The sequence below is a fragment of the Orycteropus afer genome, unplaced genomic scaffold (assembly GCF_000298275.1).
Source record: "Orycteropus afer afer isolate SDZICR_OR568_19922 unplaced genomic scaffold, OryAfe1.0 scaffold00080, whole genome shotgun sequence".
In the NCBI taxonomy this organism is placed as follows: domain Eukaryota; kingdom Metazoa; phylum Chordata; class Mammalia; order Tubulidentata; family Orycteropodidae; genus Orycteropus; species Orycteropus afer.
Window position 1 is genome coordinate 6,603,082 of NW_006921667.1, and position 17,253 is coordinate 6,620,334.

The 17,253-nt window shown below is 37.4% G+C and overlaps 1 protein-coding gene across 1 annotated transcript in view; it reads right to left on the bottom strand.

Annotated features, from left to right (window-relative positions):
• Positions 1 to 17,253, bottom strand: part of COPS3 (COP9 signalosome subunit 3) — a 45,412-nt gene that overhangs the window by 13,435 nt on the left and 14,724 nt on the right. The window contains exons 3-8 of the mRNA XM_007941443.2: positions 13,269 to 13,381; positions 13,124 to 13,173; positions 11,486 to 11,578; positions 9,811 to 9,990; positions 6,762 to 6,902; positions 4,932 to 5,105 (exon numbers count right to left, since the gene is read on the bottom strand). Of these exons, the coding sequence (XP_007939634.1) occupies positions 4,932 to 5,105; positions 6,762 to 6,902; positions 9,811 to 9,990; positions 11,486 to 11,578; positions 13,124 to 13,173; positions 13,269 to 13,381 (751 nt within the window). The remainder of the gene's footprint in view (positions 1 to 4,931; positions 5,106 to 6,761; positions 6,903 to 9,810; positions 9,991 to 11,485; positions 11,579 to 13,123; positions 13,174 to 13,268; positions 13,382 to 17,253) is intronic.

Genomic DNA, 17,253 nt, shown 5'->3' on the forward strand with positions numbered 1-17,253 from the left:
TAACCAGAAGGCTGGCGAGTCAAACCCACCGGCCACTCCTCAAACCCACCGGCCACTCCTCGGAAGGAAGGTTGGGCAATTTACTTCTGTAGTGATACTGCCTCGGCAGCCCAAGGAAGGGTTGTTATGAGTCGGATCCGACTCGATGGCACATAACAACAACAACAAATCTCCTAAACTGTGAGGAAATAAATTTGTTTGTTAAAGCCACCTATGTATGGTACTTCTACCAAAGCAGCGCTCAAACTCACTCCCATCAAGTTGATTCTGACTCACAGTGACTGCCTTGGGTTTCCAAGGTGGTATCTCTACCGAAGTGGATTGCCCAGTCTTCCTTCCGAGAAGTGGCTGGTGGGTTTGAAACGCCAGCATTCTGGTTAGCAGTCAAATGCCTCAGGCACTATGCCACCAGAGCTCCTAAAGCAGCACTAAACAACTAAGAATTGGTACAGGGAGTGGGATGCTAATCTAGTCTAAAATGTGGACATGATTTTGGAATTGATAACAAGTAAAGGCTGGAAGAGTTTTAAGCCTAAATTCTAAATTGCCTTGAAGAGATTGTTGGTAGAAATATGGATATCAAAAGCAATTCTGGTTAAAAAAAAAAAAAAAAAGCTATACAGAAAGTCTTACAGAATACATATGATGCCAGCAACAGAGAGTTGATAGAAATGTGGACAATAAATGTACTTCTGGTAAGGCTTTAAAAGGAAATGGTAAATATGTGATTGGACAATGGAGGAAGGATGCTTTTTATGCAGTGGCAAAGAACTTATATGAATTATTTTCCAATGCTTGGTGGAAGGCAGAACTTGTAAGCGATGAAACTGGAAATCTGGCTGATGAGATTTCTAAGAAAGATCCTAAAGGGGCTATGTGGTTTCTCCATGCCACTTACAGTGATAATGCAAAAGAAAAGAAATGGACTTAAAAATGAACTGTGCAAAATGAAAAGGGAACTTAAAGATTTGGAAAACTCTGTTGCACAAACTAAAGACACATATCCTAGAATTTTCGACAAAGATGTGGTTACAATCTTTTGGTAAAGAGATAAGCCTATGACTTATGGATCTATCCAACTACTACAGCAGAAAACCCATTAGCTTAGACTGAGGAGGACAGAGAAAGAATGGAGAGAAATAATGCTGTCTGCCTCTGAAAAGTGAACAGGCAGGAAACAGGCCATCTATTGTTCTCTTAAGAAAAGAAAAGGGCCATCCCTGGAGCAGCTCAGAGACCAGCAGAACTATTGGAAGGAGCATGTGAAGCACATGAAACTTCTGAGTTTCAAAGAGTAGGTCCAGTCTCCTGGATCTTGAAGAGTAGAGCCAAGGCCTCCTAGGTTTCAGAGTCAGATCTTATTGTGGAGATTGCAATGAATGTCACAAAACATAAATTGCTGAATGGAAAACCAATTTGTTCTGTACTTTCACCCAAATCACCAAAAAAGAAAAGGAGAGCAAGATCTTTGCCAACTTTGTTATGGAGTATGAGGCTGCTATTAAGGTATACCAGGAGAATGGGGCTGTTGCTCAAAGCTGAGGGGCTGGGGCTGCTATGCCCAAAGGATGGAAGAGTAAGTTCTACTGAGACTGAGGAAGTGGGGTCAACACCCAGATGGATAGAATGGGACAGTCCAAAGCCAAGGGAGCAGAGCTGCTCTCCCAGTGGGCACTGAAGGTGAAGCTGAAGCCTAGGGCTGAGGTGCTTCCACCCAGAATCCAGAAGGTGTGGCCAACATCCAAACTCTGGAGGTCAGGTCCATTGCCCAGATGGTCGCAGAGAACAGAAGACTCTTTTCAAGACTTGAGAGCTAATAAAAATTGTTCCACTGGGTTTTGGACTTGCTTGGTGCCTATTTTCCCTTCTTTCTCTCTAATCTGTCTCATTTGTAATGGAAATGTCTACATCGTGCCTGTTTCACCATTGTACTTTGAAAACAAATAACTTGTAGTCTAGATTTTACAAGTACACAGATGAAGAGGCATTTTGTTCCAGGATGGAATATGTTCAAAGTCTCCCCCATATTTGATTTTGATGACTCAGAACACGAGATTTTGGACTTGATGATTTAAGATTTTGGGGGTTATGTGATGGAGTGAATGTGCTTTGCATGTGGGACACAAGCTTTTGGGTACCAAAGGGTAGAATGTTATGAATTGAAATGTGGCCCCCAAAAATACGTGTTGTAAACCCTAATCTCTATGCCTATGGTTATAATCTTATTTGGGATTGGGCTGTCTTTGTTATGTTAATGAGACAGGATTAATATTGGGTGTATTTTGTGTCAATCTCTTTTGAGATACAGAAGAGATTAAACAACAAGGAGAAGCAGAGATGGGGGAAAAGAGATGCCAAATAGTATGAAGAATGCTTATAAGGCAGAAGCTTAGAGACAACCACCTTCCTCCAGAGCCTACAGAAAGAGCTGCCACCCTGAACTAGGAGTTCTAGCCTCCTAAACGATGAGAAAGTAAAGTTCTCATGGTTAAAGTCACCCATTTATGGTATTCTGTTCTAGCAGCACTAGATAAATACATGACTCATATGTAGTGTAGGATCCCAATTTCATGGAAATATGCAGTGTCTGCACATACACAAAGAAGAGCAATCTAGAAAAATACCCACGAAAATGTGATTACTGAATAGTCTCTCAGTATTGGCAAGTGGCAGATTTAATCTCCACCCAGTAACCCCTTCTCCTTGGTCACCTCCTCAGTTAGTCACTGAGGTACCACCGTCAGTGAAGCTTAAGCAAAGTCAACTTGTGGGGACTTACGGAAAAATATTTGATTTTCTAATTTCTAATAAAAAAAGAAACTAACTTGGCTAGGAAATTCTTTAGTTTTTCCCCTTCTATTATTTTGGCACTAGGATGAGATGCCAAACAAAAGCTGTGACTACTATGTCAAAGATAAAGTTGTGAGTCAAGCTACTATGGACAAGAGGAACAGAAGGACCTGGACACTGACAATGGTACCTTTGTGGAGTTGTTTTCCCAGCCCAGGGCTAGTTACCTCCAGACTTTTTTTTCCCCCTCCAGTCAAACTCTTGTTCTGAAATTATCTAATACAAAATAGAAAATTGCATATTCTTACACTAACTCCTCAAATTATAAGCCACTAACTTATTCCAAAGCAATATGCTGTGGATGAGTACTTCACAAGGTATTAAATAGAAGATTTTGCCTACTTATTAGACTTCTTAAGTCCTAATTCTTCATCTGTCAGGTTGCAATTTAATATCTTTCTGTACATGCACTGTCTTTTGTTCTAACATTTTGGTTCTTTTATCTGAACCTCTACTTGGTGGTAGGAGCAGGGAACTGTTGTAGTTATGCTGGTTCCTGGAGCAAATAATTCTGTGGAAAAAACCCTGCTTTTGCCTTTTACATCACACCCTTGTTTTTAGCCTGTGGATAAGGTCAGTTTTATTCTGGTTGACAGGTTAAATTTGTGTTTGATCTTTCTTGGGTTGCTTTCTTTTTCATGTCCTTCATTTTCTTCCTACAAATGAACTTCTTTGCCACTTTTCTGTTAGTCAATGTTACTGTGTCCCCCCAAAATGTGTTATAAATCCTAACCCACATACTTGTGATTGTAATGCCATATGGGAATGGGTTATGTTAATGAGGCAGTATTAGTGTAATGTATCTTGAGTTAATTTCTTTTGAAATATAAAAGGAACAGATTAAGACAGCAGAGATGGGGGAAAACTGATGCCATTTCACATGAATATCACCAAAAAGCCATGGAACAGAAGCTAAAGAGACAAGGAGCCAGCACCTACAGAGAGCCTTCCCCCAGACCCTGCACCAATTTTGGACTTCTAGCTTTCTGAACTGTGAGAAAATTAATCTGTTTGTTAAAGCCACCTAATTGTGGTATTTCCATTACAGAAGCACTAGACAGTAAGAAGTCAGGAAGCTATAGTTACTCTCTCTAGAATGTCAGTAAAGAATTTTCTTCTCTTCTGTGTAGTGACCATCTCCTCACCTTCCTTCTCTTTTCCTGAAGGAATACTTGTCCTTCTAGGTTCAATGACCTGCACTGTTACCCCTTAGACTTGCCATTCTACTTCCTGAGCTACTTCTGGGTGCCAGGGAAAGTCAACTTCTCTGGGTCTTCACCTTGTCAAATCCATTATCTCTTTCCCCATATTCCATCATTAGCCTAGCTGCCCTCCCACAGCTAGGCAGCCCTAGCACCACCTCCTATTCGTGGTTCCCCACTTCATCTTCTACCATCATCACTGGCAGAGGGTATGCACAGAAATAGATCGATCAAATTGTCAACAGCTGTGACCTGCTGGATCTTGAGCAGACTTCTCAAGAGAAAAAAGCGAAACTCTGTCTGTTTAAGATACTCTTAGTACTTTTCCTATTACTTGCAGGAAATGCCTTCCTAAAACACACGGGATTTCATTTTACTTTCCTGTACTATTTGTATACTTGATTGTAAGCATATTTTCTATAATCAAAAACCATCAGGTTATTTTCATTTTGAAAATAAAAATTATCTAACTTGTTTATATCCCACCATTCAACTATACTCAGTTTGTAAAGCCTCATCCAGTAAGAAGTACAAATAGAGTTCAGCTCAGCCTGAGAAGCTCCAAGCCTAACAATGATGGACTTATCTCTGCCTCACTAGTATCACCTCATCTGGAACTGCTGACCTTTCTAAGGCTACTTTGCTCTGCCTCCCAATGCAGCCGTAACTCCTGCCTCCTTCTTCACCTGTTGCTCTCTCTTCTCAAGTAGTCTACTGTAGTCTGGAAAAGACCAGACACCGTTCTAGAAATCAGTTGCAGTAGACTTCTTTCTTAATACAGAAATCCTACCACACGTTTTCCTTGCACTGGAAAGGAGAGGGGAGACAAACCAGTGTGGGGGAACCAGGAGATGTCATCTGAGTGCAGCACAGCCTCACCTTTGTTAGCCTTTGAATGTTCTTCTTATAAAGAGACGACAGGCACTGCTTCACCAGTCCCATGTTGTTATCGCGAGTAAAAGTTTCACTGTGCTTGTTTACCAAGTTTCGCAGTTCTGAGGGATTATTGGTTGAATAAACTTGCGCTAATTCATGGTATGCATTGCTAAGGGGCTAAAGGTTTAAGGGGAGATTAAAAAAAATCAGACTTTTATTTAGAGGAATAAAATTTGTATGGGAAGCAAAAAAAACTTTCGGTACTATATTTTAAGCAGGTATATTAAACGACAACAACAAAAAACCTTAAGGAATAAATCAGGATAGGATCCAAAGTCAATAACCTTTGTAGTTATCTAACAAACTGTAAATTATCTAGAGCAAATGCCTAGTTTGTAAGGCTAAGATCAAAATTCATTATGGAGTAATTTACTGTCAATAACACTTTCTGGTATGATGCACATAACTGGCTGAGCTGGTGATGTGCAACGAAGCCAGTAAAGGCATGCCTATCTCTTTCTCCATCATGGTTCTCTATTTTTTTCCATTGATAAATAATGGGAAGAAAGAAGGCAAAATCTCCATTATTCCCAGTGTTCTCTCATACACACGCAGACACCTCACTGGATGCAATGGGATAATCTGCTACTTTTGCTAGCAAGAAGGAAGATAGAACAAGAGCACTAACAGAGGCTAAGGGCCTACTAAGAGCTTCGGCTGCTTTTGGACATTTTATATACATTATTACCTACTTGAAACATTCAAAAATTGGGGCAGAATGCAGAATGGTAATGAGGAGCACTGCCAGCAGACAGAACCTGAATTCAAGTCATATTTCTGACTGTGAAGTATATGTTCTTTTCACCATTTATGACATCATTTTAAGTAAATTACTAATTCTTATGAATGGCATCCTCAAGTCATAAAGACCCCACTTTATAACAGCATTAATGCTGAAGCAGGTCAGCTCAGGGACCACCTGAAGGAACCAAGGGAGTTTCCCAACATACCTGAATGTGCTGCTCTAACCCTATCTGCCCATCATGCTTCCATGGGGAGTCAGGGAGGCCTCTTGATCACCCACACCACCAACTAGGCAGCCCAAGAGCCACAACTAGACTCTTATGCAAAGAACATTTGGCTATTTTCATCAAGCCAGCATGAAAATATCATCATCAGGAATCCTAACATTCTGAAATTTTGAGTTCTGTATAAGGAGATTGGGAGAAACTGTTAAAAATGACTGTGACTGCACATATCCTTTTAAACTGCTCAGTTTTAAAAAACAAAACATGAGCATGTGTTCAAAATTAGAAAAAAAACCCAAAAAAACCCTAAGAATACATTTTAAAAATAAGGTTCTAAAGGTGAATTCCTCAGTGAGACCTGAAACAAATGTTCTCAGTGGAGATTTTGATCTTCAAATATGAGGTACTTTAACATGTCCCAATATTTAGACAAATTAAAACTTTTTTTTAAAAAAAATAAGTAAATTTCTTTTTCAGTATTTTGGCTAAAATGTTATGGGGGGGAACCCAACCTACCCTTATAGGAGCTTAAGCATCTGTGCCTATACTATCCAGAGTGAAGGTTTTAAAACAGGTTCTTGAGAAACACTACTCCATTCCAACAGGTTGACTACAGGCTGTAATGGATTTGAATAGAATTAGGGAGTTTGTGACTGAACTGAAGCTCACAGAAGACACTACTGTCTACTAATTTGAAGCTGCTGGGAGGGCTAAATCACTGCAAAATACAATTACAGAATCATATTTGTACGATTTCTTTATGGACTTAACATGCCAGCCAAGAAAATCAGTTTCAAAAACTCACCTTAATGAATCTACCCACAATTTGAGATGTATATTTTGGTAGCTGTTGTACTTTGCCAAGTAATATTAAAGAAACTAGAATATACTTTTTATATGACTCCAACATGATATGACTGACCGCCATGGCAGGAGTAGTTATAGCCTGAACAAGAGAAGAATGTTTAGTATAAAGAGAGAGCACACTGTAGCAAGAAAGAGCAATTGACCACGTATCAATGATGTATCAACTTTAATTAAAAAACAATGTTCATATTCAAAGTTCATTATTATTACTTTTGTAAGAGTTTTAAGATATAATCTACATATCATAAAAATCTCCTTTTAATAAATTCAGTGGTTTTCAGTATAGTTGGAGCTCTGGTGACATAGTGCCTAAGGCACCTGACTACTAACCAGAAGGCTAGCGGTTCAAGCCCACCAACCACTCCTTGGAAGGAAGGTTGGGCAATCTACTTCCATAGTGATACCACCTTGGAAATCCAAGGAAGGGTTGCTATGAGTCGGATCTGACTCTATGGCAGTGGTTGCGTCTTTGTGTTTTGTACAACTATCATCACTATCTAATCTTATTACCCTCCCCGCAAAAAAAAAAAAAAAAAAAAAACCTACCCATTAGCAATCACTTGCTATATTTCCTCCCCCCACTAACTAATCTACTGTCTCTATAGATTTGCCTATTCTGAACATTTCATATAAATAAAATCATATACTATGTGACATTTTGTGTCTGGCTTCTTTCACTTAGCGTAATGCTTTTTCAAGGTTCATCCAAATTGTAGCATTTATCAGTACTTCACTTTTTTTTATTGACAAATAATATTCCATGGTATGGATGTACTACATTTTATTTACCCATTCATCAGTTGATGGACATTTGAGTTGTTTCCACTTTTTGGATATTATGAGTCATACTGACATGGACATTCACGTACAAGTTTTTGTGTGTATGGTGTTTTCATTTCTCTTGGGTATATACCTAGCAGCAGAATTTGCTCGGTCACGTGTAACTTTTAGAGGATCTGCCAAACTGTTTCCAAAGAAGCTGTTATCATTTTACAATTCAAACAGCAACGTATGAGGGTTCAAAATTCTCCCCACCCTTGCTATTGGCTTTTTTTTTTTTTCTTTAAAATCCTAGTAGGTATGAATTGGTATATCATTTGGTTTTCATTTAGATTTCTCTGATGATTAATGACAATGAACCTCATGATAATGAGGCTTACTGGCCTCTTGTATATATATCTTCTTTGGAGAACTGTCCATTTAGACCCATTGCACATATTTAAGCTGGGTTATTTGTCTTTTTATTATTGAGGTACAAGAGATCTTTATATATTCTATAAGCAAGTTCTTTATCAGAAATATGATTTGCAAATATTTTCACCTATTGTGTGGGCTCCCTTTTCACTCTGGTTTATGAAGGTTAAGAGGAACTAAAAACTATCATATCCAAACTATAGAATCAGCCCAAATCTTCTAAATCAAAATTCAAATCACTGAGCCTATAATGCCATTTCCTTGAAATTATTTTAGAGAAACACTTATAAATGCACGAGGACACATGTACAATGATTCCCACTGCAACACTGTTTTAATAGCAAAATACCAGAGTCAACTTAAATTTCCACAACAGAGGCCAGTAAACTAGGTCAATTTCCAGAGTGGTATGAAGAGATGAAGCTTTTTGCTTTATACAGCGCTGTATGATTTAAATTTTTTTCCCTAATAAGTATGTCTTTCTTTTGGATTTTTTTTTTTTTTTTTAATTTTTATTGTGATCTGGGTGAAAGTTTACAGAGCAAATTCATTTTCCATACAGTAGTTCATGCACATTGTTTCATGCATTTGACTACAATTCCCCAAAATGAATTTTTTAAAAGCAGTAATATAAATTGATACTATCTTCTGAAATTAAGATAGTAATACAATAGATTGTTGCATGCATCTCAGTAAAACATTAGACAATGTTCATCTTAGGACAAATTCAGGAATAAATAGGTTTATAAATACGCAAAATGTTTTGTTTAAACATTTTAGTTATTTCTAAGTCCACTGCATACCTTCCTTTTTGTCACCCACATCATCTTGATTATCATCAGTATACTAATTAGTTATTATATATTGGCTGTGAAATTAATAAAGCATCCAGTACCTTTTAAAAATAGTTCTATAGTTTTCAAAAGACCTGAAAAATTCACACATTTTTGCTTAAAGAGAAGTCATGTTGACAATTTAATATTCTAACTAGACGCATCTTTTAATGACACCATCCCTGACTACCACTTTAGGGTGACCTTTCCCTAGGTCCCTCAGCAATGTCTATTAACTCAGTCAAACACTCATTGAGGCAATGTTCAGAGCCCCAGATATGTCTGCTACAATTTCAACTAAATTGTGAGCGCCTCAAACATTTAGCATACCTTTCACTACTTTAATACATGCTCTGAATAAAACAGGAATTTACAAGCGTGACTAATTTATCTTGAAAACACAGGTATTGATCAATATTGTTTATCTTTTTTTCAGTCTCTGAGCTAATTCCAGAATAGTCTACCAAATTATATAAAATGTCTCAATACACAGAGCATTGGCTAGGGGACAAGGGTGAGAGGGGCTTTTTACTATGTATTTCTTAATACTCATTGATTTTCGAACCATGAGAATGTCTTACATATTGAAATAAATAAAACTTAACAAAGCACGACACATGGTTTTAAAACACTAAGACCCTTTAAAGATCATTCAGTTTAACTTCCTCCCTAGACAGAAGCAGCCACCAATCAGAGGATGCAGGTAGAGAGCCTAGACTGGAACCTAGATTGGAGCCTAGATTGGAACCCATTCAGCAGTGCTCTCCACACTGCTACTGCTCTTCAGCCAGAGCTTCAAACCACAGTTTACAATGCCATAGAGAAATAATCTTAAAAAGTCCCTCCACCTGAAACTCAAAGGCTTTATGTTCAATCAAGCTCCAGTTGCACATGAAAGAGAACAGTTTTTTGATCTCATAAGTTCAAAACCACCTCCCAGACATTTAGAGGTACAGTTACCTGTTCATAAAAGTAGAGTGCTCTTTCAAAATTCTTCAGTCCAGTATAGATCATACCTCCATAATAATAGTAACATAAAAAGTGCTTTGCATCATAGGCCCCATTCTCTTTGCAGATATCCATCATGTCCACGTCAAGATATGGAAGGGCAGGCTTAAAGCATTTTGCCAGCAAACAAAGCTATGAGCAAATTAATATTGAATCATTTTAACTTTGCTCTTGTCAAGCTTTAGCAGAAGGAGCAAAACCACAGATTTAAAAAATTTGAAGACTATTATTCTTTGTTTTACATTTTTCTGATTGAAGGGATTTAAATGTTAACACATTACTCCATTTTCTTAATGATTCAGAACAAAATAGCATTTCTTTGTAAAGACTAACCAGCTGTAAGAGACCACTTCACAAATGAAATAATGCTTAATTATCACTTAGCACACTCACTGTCCATCTGTCTATAGATGAGGAGGCAATGTGTCTTTTTTCTTGGTTGAACTACTAGAATAGAAATAGACCAGCAGGGTGAGATAAAAATGTAAGCCTTTTCTTAATCCTTTTCAATTTCTGAATTCTTCTGGTAGATGCAGGGAATTGTGCAACTTGAAAAAAAAAGCACATGGAAAAGTTTTCTATCTGGGTGGTGACCACATGGATGTAGACATACATGTATACTTCTGGAGTTGTACACTTAAGATCAGTGCAAATCACTGTAGTATGTTATACTTTAATAAAAAAATACATAAAAGAAAGAAAAAATAAAGAAAAAAGGTGGGGGAGAATTATTAGAACATGTGTTTGAAGTGATCCGTGTACCATGTAACTCATTAAGGAAACAATTTAAGTGCCAATACAACAAAAAAACAACACTGTCATCGAGTCAGATCCAACTTATAGCGCAATCCCTCCTTGGGTTTCCCAGGTAGTATCACTATGGAAGTAGATTGCCCAACCCTCTTTCTGAGGAATGGCTGGTGGGTTTGACCCGCCAGCTTTCTGGGGAGCAGTCAAGTGCCTCAGATACTATGCCACCAGAGCTCCCAAGTACCCAATAGGATATGGTACACCCATATGGAATACTCTCCAGTTGTAAAGAATTTATATGGAATAATGTTCAAGATTGGCTTATATGTACATAAAGTATCACTGGAAGATGCATGAGACACTAGTAACACTGGTTTCCTTTGGGGAGAAGAATTAGGTGAAGAGATTTCATTATATACTCTCCTTTGCACCTTCTAGATTCCGACCACATAAAATAAGATAAATATATGGATAAAACTTAAAAGGGTAAGAAATTTTGTTTTTCTCAGGTTCTATGATTCTTTAAAAAGAAAATGACTTTATAATGTCACTGAATTGTACATGTAACATGGCAAATGTTTTGTTAATATCTTTACCACAATTAAAAACAGAGAAATGGCTTGAGATTTCTTTAAAAAACTATTTGCAAATATTTAATTATGCTACCTGTTCTACTGACATCACAAGCTTATAGCTGAGCCCCATTCTATGGTTTGTACCCTGTTGAAAATCTCTTTACTAACAGGAACGTTTACAATTTTCAAAGTGTACAACATATTACAATTGTTACCAAATTGCTTTCATTTATCTGATCTAATGTGTAAACCCACAATCTTATGCCTCTGATTTGCTGTAAGTCACACAGTTGTCTGTTTACCTGGCACAGATCAGCATGAATTGAGGTCAACTGGTTTGTATTCATCTGCATCTTGTCTATGGCTTGTTTAAGGATGCCAATTCCTCGCAGGGGCTGTCAGAAATACATCTCTTTCAGATAAGTTCTCAAAGATGGCAGCACATTGGATCTTATGTTGTCACTTACAAATAAAAAATAACACTAATTGATAGGTTCCTTTAAATAGCAATATGAGGTTTCCGTACTCTTTCAGGAAATTTCTATCCCCATTCAGTCACAAAATTTCTTCTTAAATATTTCTTAAGATACTTAGAATAATTCAGTACTTTTTAAAAATCATTAAATTGTCATTACAATGAAGACCAATGATCAAACGCACTATTACCTTCTCAACAGTTCATCACATTTACATCTAAATAAATAAACATTTTCCAAATGCAACAGATGAGTGCCTGTGCTTAGGACACTTGTGAAGAAGGGTGCTGTCATTTTCATATCAGCCATCTGGGTATCTTAAGTATAAGTTCTTTTCAACAATAATGTCTATTACTTGATAGAGAATTATTACTGAAACTAGTATTACAAAGTTCCACACAGGCAGTTTATTGCTCTGATTTTAAATAAGACTGAGTTTCAAGTGATATCCAATCACTGAGTTTCTGGACAGGAGATATGATTATAAAACAGCTGAATACTCTGCACATTTTTTCAACAAAGACTTGACTCTTTTTTTAAAAACCATCTCTTTCAAATCACAGTTTATTCAGTAGTCCTACAAAATATCAACAGGTTCTTTCTGTTTTCAGCCTCCTTCAAACCACTAGTTTTGAAGGTTACTTTAAATCAGAAAGAAACACCCAAATTGTAACTTTTTGAAAATGTCAATATTACAAAAGATAAAGAAAGGCCAAAGAGAACTGTTCCAGATTAAAGGAGACTAAAAAGACACAACAAGGCAATGCAATTCACAATCTAGAGTTTTCATCTGCCATAAAGACATAAGCAGAAGAATGGACAAAATCTAAGTAAGGTCTGTAGACTTGTTAAATGCTTCATATTAATGTTAATTTACTGATGTTGACTGTTGTTATTGTGTTTATGTAAGAGAAATGTCCTAATTTTTAGGAAACACCTATTGAATATTTTGGAGTCAGGGACACCATGTCTGCAATTTCATTTCCAACGGCTTAGAATATATATATCAGAATGAACTCCACAGCAACCAACAACAGAGAAAAGGATAAGCAAATGTGGTAAAACAACGGAGAAAAGGATAAGCAAATGTGGATTCTCTCACAGAACCTGAGAGAAGGGTATACGGAAATTCTCTATGATATTCTTATAGTATTTTTGTTAGGTCTATAATCATAAAAAAAAGTTAAAAAAGAAAAAATAAAAAACCCTATTTAAACATAAGGGTATTAGATAGTAGTTCCAAACAAAAAAAAAAACCCCAGCAGTCTCCCCTGAGTTCTCACTGTTCTCTTTTCCTTATATACAGGCTTGTTGTCCCTACATCAAATGCATTCAGTACTCTGAAGTGACTACATACATTTAAGTGTTAGGATTCTTAGTACTAACCTGGAATCTAAACAAATTAGTCCGTTTTGCAAATTAGGTGTTTGTTAGAATTATGAATATTTGAATAACATTTCTTACCTGTTTTCTTTCCACAAGTGCATTTGTTAACTGATGGCAAAGCCCAGCAACTAGATAGAACAATAACAAAATATTGAGAATATAAGTAACTACACCATGGGCAAAATACATTCCATGGAAAATGTCAAAGTGTTATTTAGCTTACAAGTGTCTGTCGCATATCGAATGTGCTCCCCATTACAAGTACTGATGAAAAGCTGAACCTGTGAGAATAATGTTTCGAAGTCAGGAACACTGGGCATAGAAAACTTCACAAACCTAGAATAAGGAGAAAAGAGCCTAATTATCCTGGTATTTCATGGTGGAAAATCTAACTGAACTCATGCCAGAAGTATTTCTTACCTTCTGCCCCTATTGCCTCACCTTCAGTGCTCAGTTCAAATAAATGAGGAACAATATTTTTAGAAATTAAGAACTAGAATTCCTCAGATTCTCCTGGCCTGGCTAAAGCAACTACTATAGGTTCTCCACACACTCAAGATACAGAACATAGACACAATGGGATTCACAAAAACAAGCATCTTTTCAAAACAAATAACTCCACTGAATGAGGCCAAATACTAGGTCCTCTAATATTCCTAAAAGAATTGAAGATAAACTTTTAACCAAAAATTAAAAAAAAAAAAACAAAAAAAAACCCAAACTACTCCAATGTACCAAACCAAAAAACAAACCCACCACCAAGTCAATTCCGACTCATAGCGACCCCCACTGGCTTTCCAATGTGGTGAATCTTTACAGAAGTAGATTGTCCTTCTGCAGAATGGCTGATGGTTTTGAGTTGCCAACCTTCTGGTTAGCAGTCAAATGCCTTAGGCACTGCACCAATGTTGTCAATACTATTTACTCATTTAAAAATCAGTTTTAATTTTCCCTGTTCAGAGGAAAAGGGATTAAGGGAGAAAGGAATGAGAGCTGGCAGGCTGGTTTAGAGGCTATGGTAGTGTTCAGGTCAAAGACAATCCCAGGACTGAGAAAGTGCAGTGGTACTGGAGAGGAGAGTGGGGTCTATTTGGAAGGACTGACAGGCTTGTTGAAGAGAAGAATGGAACGAGTAAAGGTGGGGAAAGAGTGGGATGCAAATGGTCTAGCCTGAGTGATGTGGCAATGGTAGTATCATCTACTGCCATGAAGAACACTCATGAAGTGGGATGGAGATTGGTTTTGGGCAAGGAATCACATAAGCTACAACCATCATGGTATTAAGATGGTTTGTTTGAGACATCCAGTAAGATGGTAGAATAGGCAGAAAGACTGCACAGACCCTCTTCAACAAAGAAAAGGGGAACCAATTAACACAAACACAGAAGATAATCCTGGACCTCTGAGCCTTGAAAGGAGAGATACAGAAGTGGACTAAACCCCAACTAGCAGAAGAATTTGCGTGAAAATACCAAAAAAAGGAGACATACAAAGTTGCAGTCTGGCAGTGATCCTAAGCGATCCTGATGGCATGGCACAGACAGCTTGGAGACTGTTGAGTGGTGGTAGGACCTAAGAATTAACCTAAAAATCAGCCAAGCTAGCCAGGGACTGCATGTAGGACTGCTCTGGTGGCTGGGGAATAAAAGGTGAACCATCAGTGAAGAGCAAGTCAGGCTGAGCTGTGGACTTTTGCCTCTTCGGAGGGCACAGCCATTTTGAAAGTTTACAAGCGGCTTGACCATTTTGGAAAATTAAAGAGACAGCGCTCTCCCAGATTTGAGGGGCTTAAGAACAGGTTCTGCTTGCCAGTAACCCCAAGAACACTCTGGACCTGGACGACCAAAAGGCACAACATTCAACTTGTTACTCTTATAACCCACACCCCTTCACCAAGGTGTCATTAAAAGGAGGTGCAGCCATCCCCCACTCCCACCCACCTTCTGGACCTACAGGAACTCCATCCCAGTCTGTCTGCTCAGATGGAGCCTGGGTGCCCTGCCCTCCCCCGATCTTTTTCTTTTTTTCTCTTTCTTTTTTCTGGTTTTTAGTTTGCTTGTTTTTGTCTGTTTTAAAACTACTACTATTATTAGTATTTCTGTCCTTTTTACTATTATTCGTTATTCTTCTGCTCCCACATGCTAGTTTTCAGCTCTTTTTCTTTTAACTGTTCCTGGCTGAAATTTTTTTTCTGTTCTTTTTTTTCTCATGGTTAAACCCGTTTCTTGTTTTTCTTATTGCATTTTTCCCATTCTGTTCTTCATTATTCTCCTTCTCTAGCTCTTTTTTCTCTTATTGCCCTATCCCCAGATATTGAAGGTTTTTTTTCTTTATTTTCTTCTTCTTTTTCCCTTTTTTCTTTTATTGGTTACTGTTCCTATGTGATTACATGGTGTATTTTCTGTCCATGTGCTTTTAGTTTTTTGATGGTTATTCAATTGTAATTTTTGTCTGAGTGGGAAACAGCAACAGTTCCCATAAGACACAATAATACCCACACCTCTTGCAACTTCACTAACGTGAGCGAGAGCCACCACCTCCTTCTCCACGAACAAACCAATGATTAAAAACCACCAAGAAGAGCCTGAATCACTCTTGGCTGCTCTTCACAGTTAACAGAGATCTAAATACAACACTACCACGATATATCGGAGGCAACAGACCATCACAGTCCACACAAAGAAGCAAGATAAAGTGGTAGAAACAAGGGAGCAGGATACAGACCCAGAACACATCCCTGAGGAAGAAGCAGCAATGGAACTCTCTGATAAGGAATTCAAAAGAATTATCTTTAGATATCTTCAAAGGATTGAGAGACAGACCAAAGAAAACACAGAAAAAATCCTAGAAGAATTTTGGAAGAAAATACAAGAAAAAAATGACAAAATAAATGAAAAATTACAAATGATTCTAAATCTACAGATAGAAATCTAGAAGATTAATACTAAATTGTCAGAAATAAATAACACATTGGAAGGGCAAAGGAGGAGAATTGATGCAATGGAAGACTGAATTAATGAGATTGAGGACAAATACCTGAATCCATCTTTGGAAAGAGATAAATCAGAAAAAAAAAAAAAAAAAAAATCAAAAGAAAATGAAGAAAGCCTAAGGTTCATTTGGGATACCATCAAAAGGAATAACCTACGTGTCATTGGAATTCCAGAAAAGGAAAAGAAAAATAAAAGCATGGAGAAAACAGTCCAAGATTTGCTGGAGAACTTTCCTGATAGGATGAAAGATGAGAATATACCCATTCAGGAAGTCCAACGAAACCCAAACAGGATAGACCCCAAAAGAAAGTCACCAAGACATATCATTATCAAACTCATAAAGCCCAAATAGAAAGACAGAATCCTGAAACCAGGACGGGAAAAACAAAAAGTTACTTATAAAGGATAGCCAGCAAGAATAAGCTCTGGTTTCTCAGCAGAAACCATGCAAGCGAGAAGGCAATGGAATGGTACATATAAAACCCTGAAAGAGAAAAATTTTCACCAAGAATTATATACCTGGCAAAATTGTCCCTCAAATATGATGCTGAAATTAGGAGACTTCCAAATAAACAGAAACTAAGGGAATTTGTTAAATCCAGACTAACCTCATAAGAGATGCTAAACAGAGTCCTTTGAACAGAGAACCAAAAATAGCAAATAACAATTGACCATTACTACACAAGATGACATAACCCAGAAACCACAGCTATGGACATATCCAAAGTCAAATGAGCTTACAAGATTGTAAACACGGAACAGAGACAAAAATTGGCAAGCGAGGACAACTACAAACAAAAAAGAGAATATACAGTGGAGTTACAGAACTTCTAAATGGCGAAGAAGTTAAGAAAGTTGCAAGATAGAATGGACTGCTCTAAACTAGGGAAAAAATTATAAATCATAGGGTAACCACAAAGAAAAATGATAAACTTTCACAAATAAAAAGAGGCCAAGCACAAATATTCAGCAAATACTAAAACAACAGAAACAAAGGAAATGATAACATGATTCATAAACATAATGAGCTCAGCACAGAAATTAATATGGAACAAAGAAACCAGTGACACCATGAAAAAACACATAACAAAATGACAGTAACCAATTCCTACTTGTCAATAATTACACTGAATGTTAATGGATTAAATGCACCACTCAAGAGACAGAGAGTTGCAGATTGGATAAAAAAACAAAACCCATCAATATGCTGCCTAC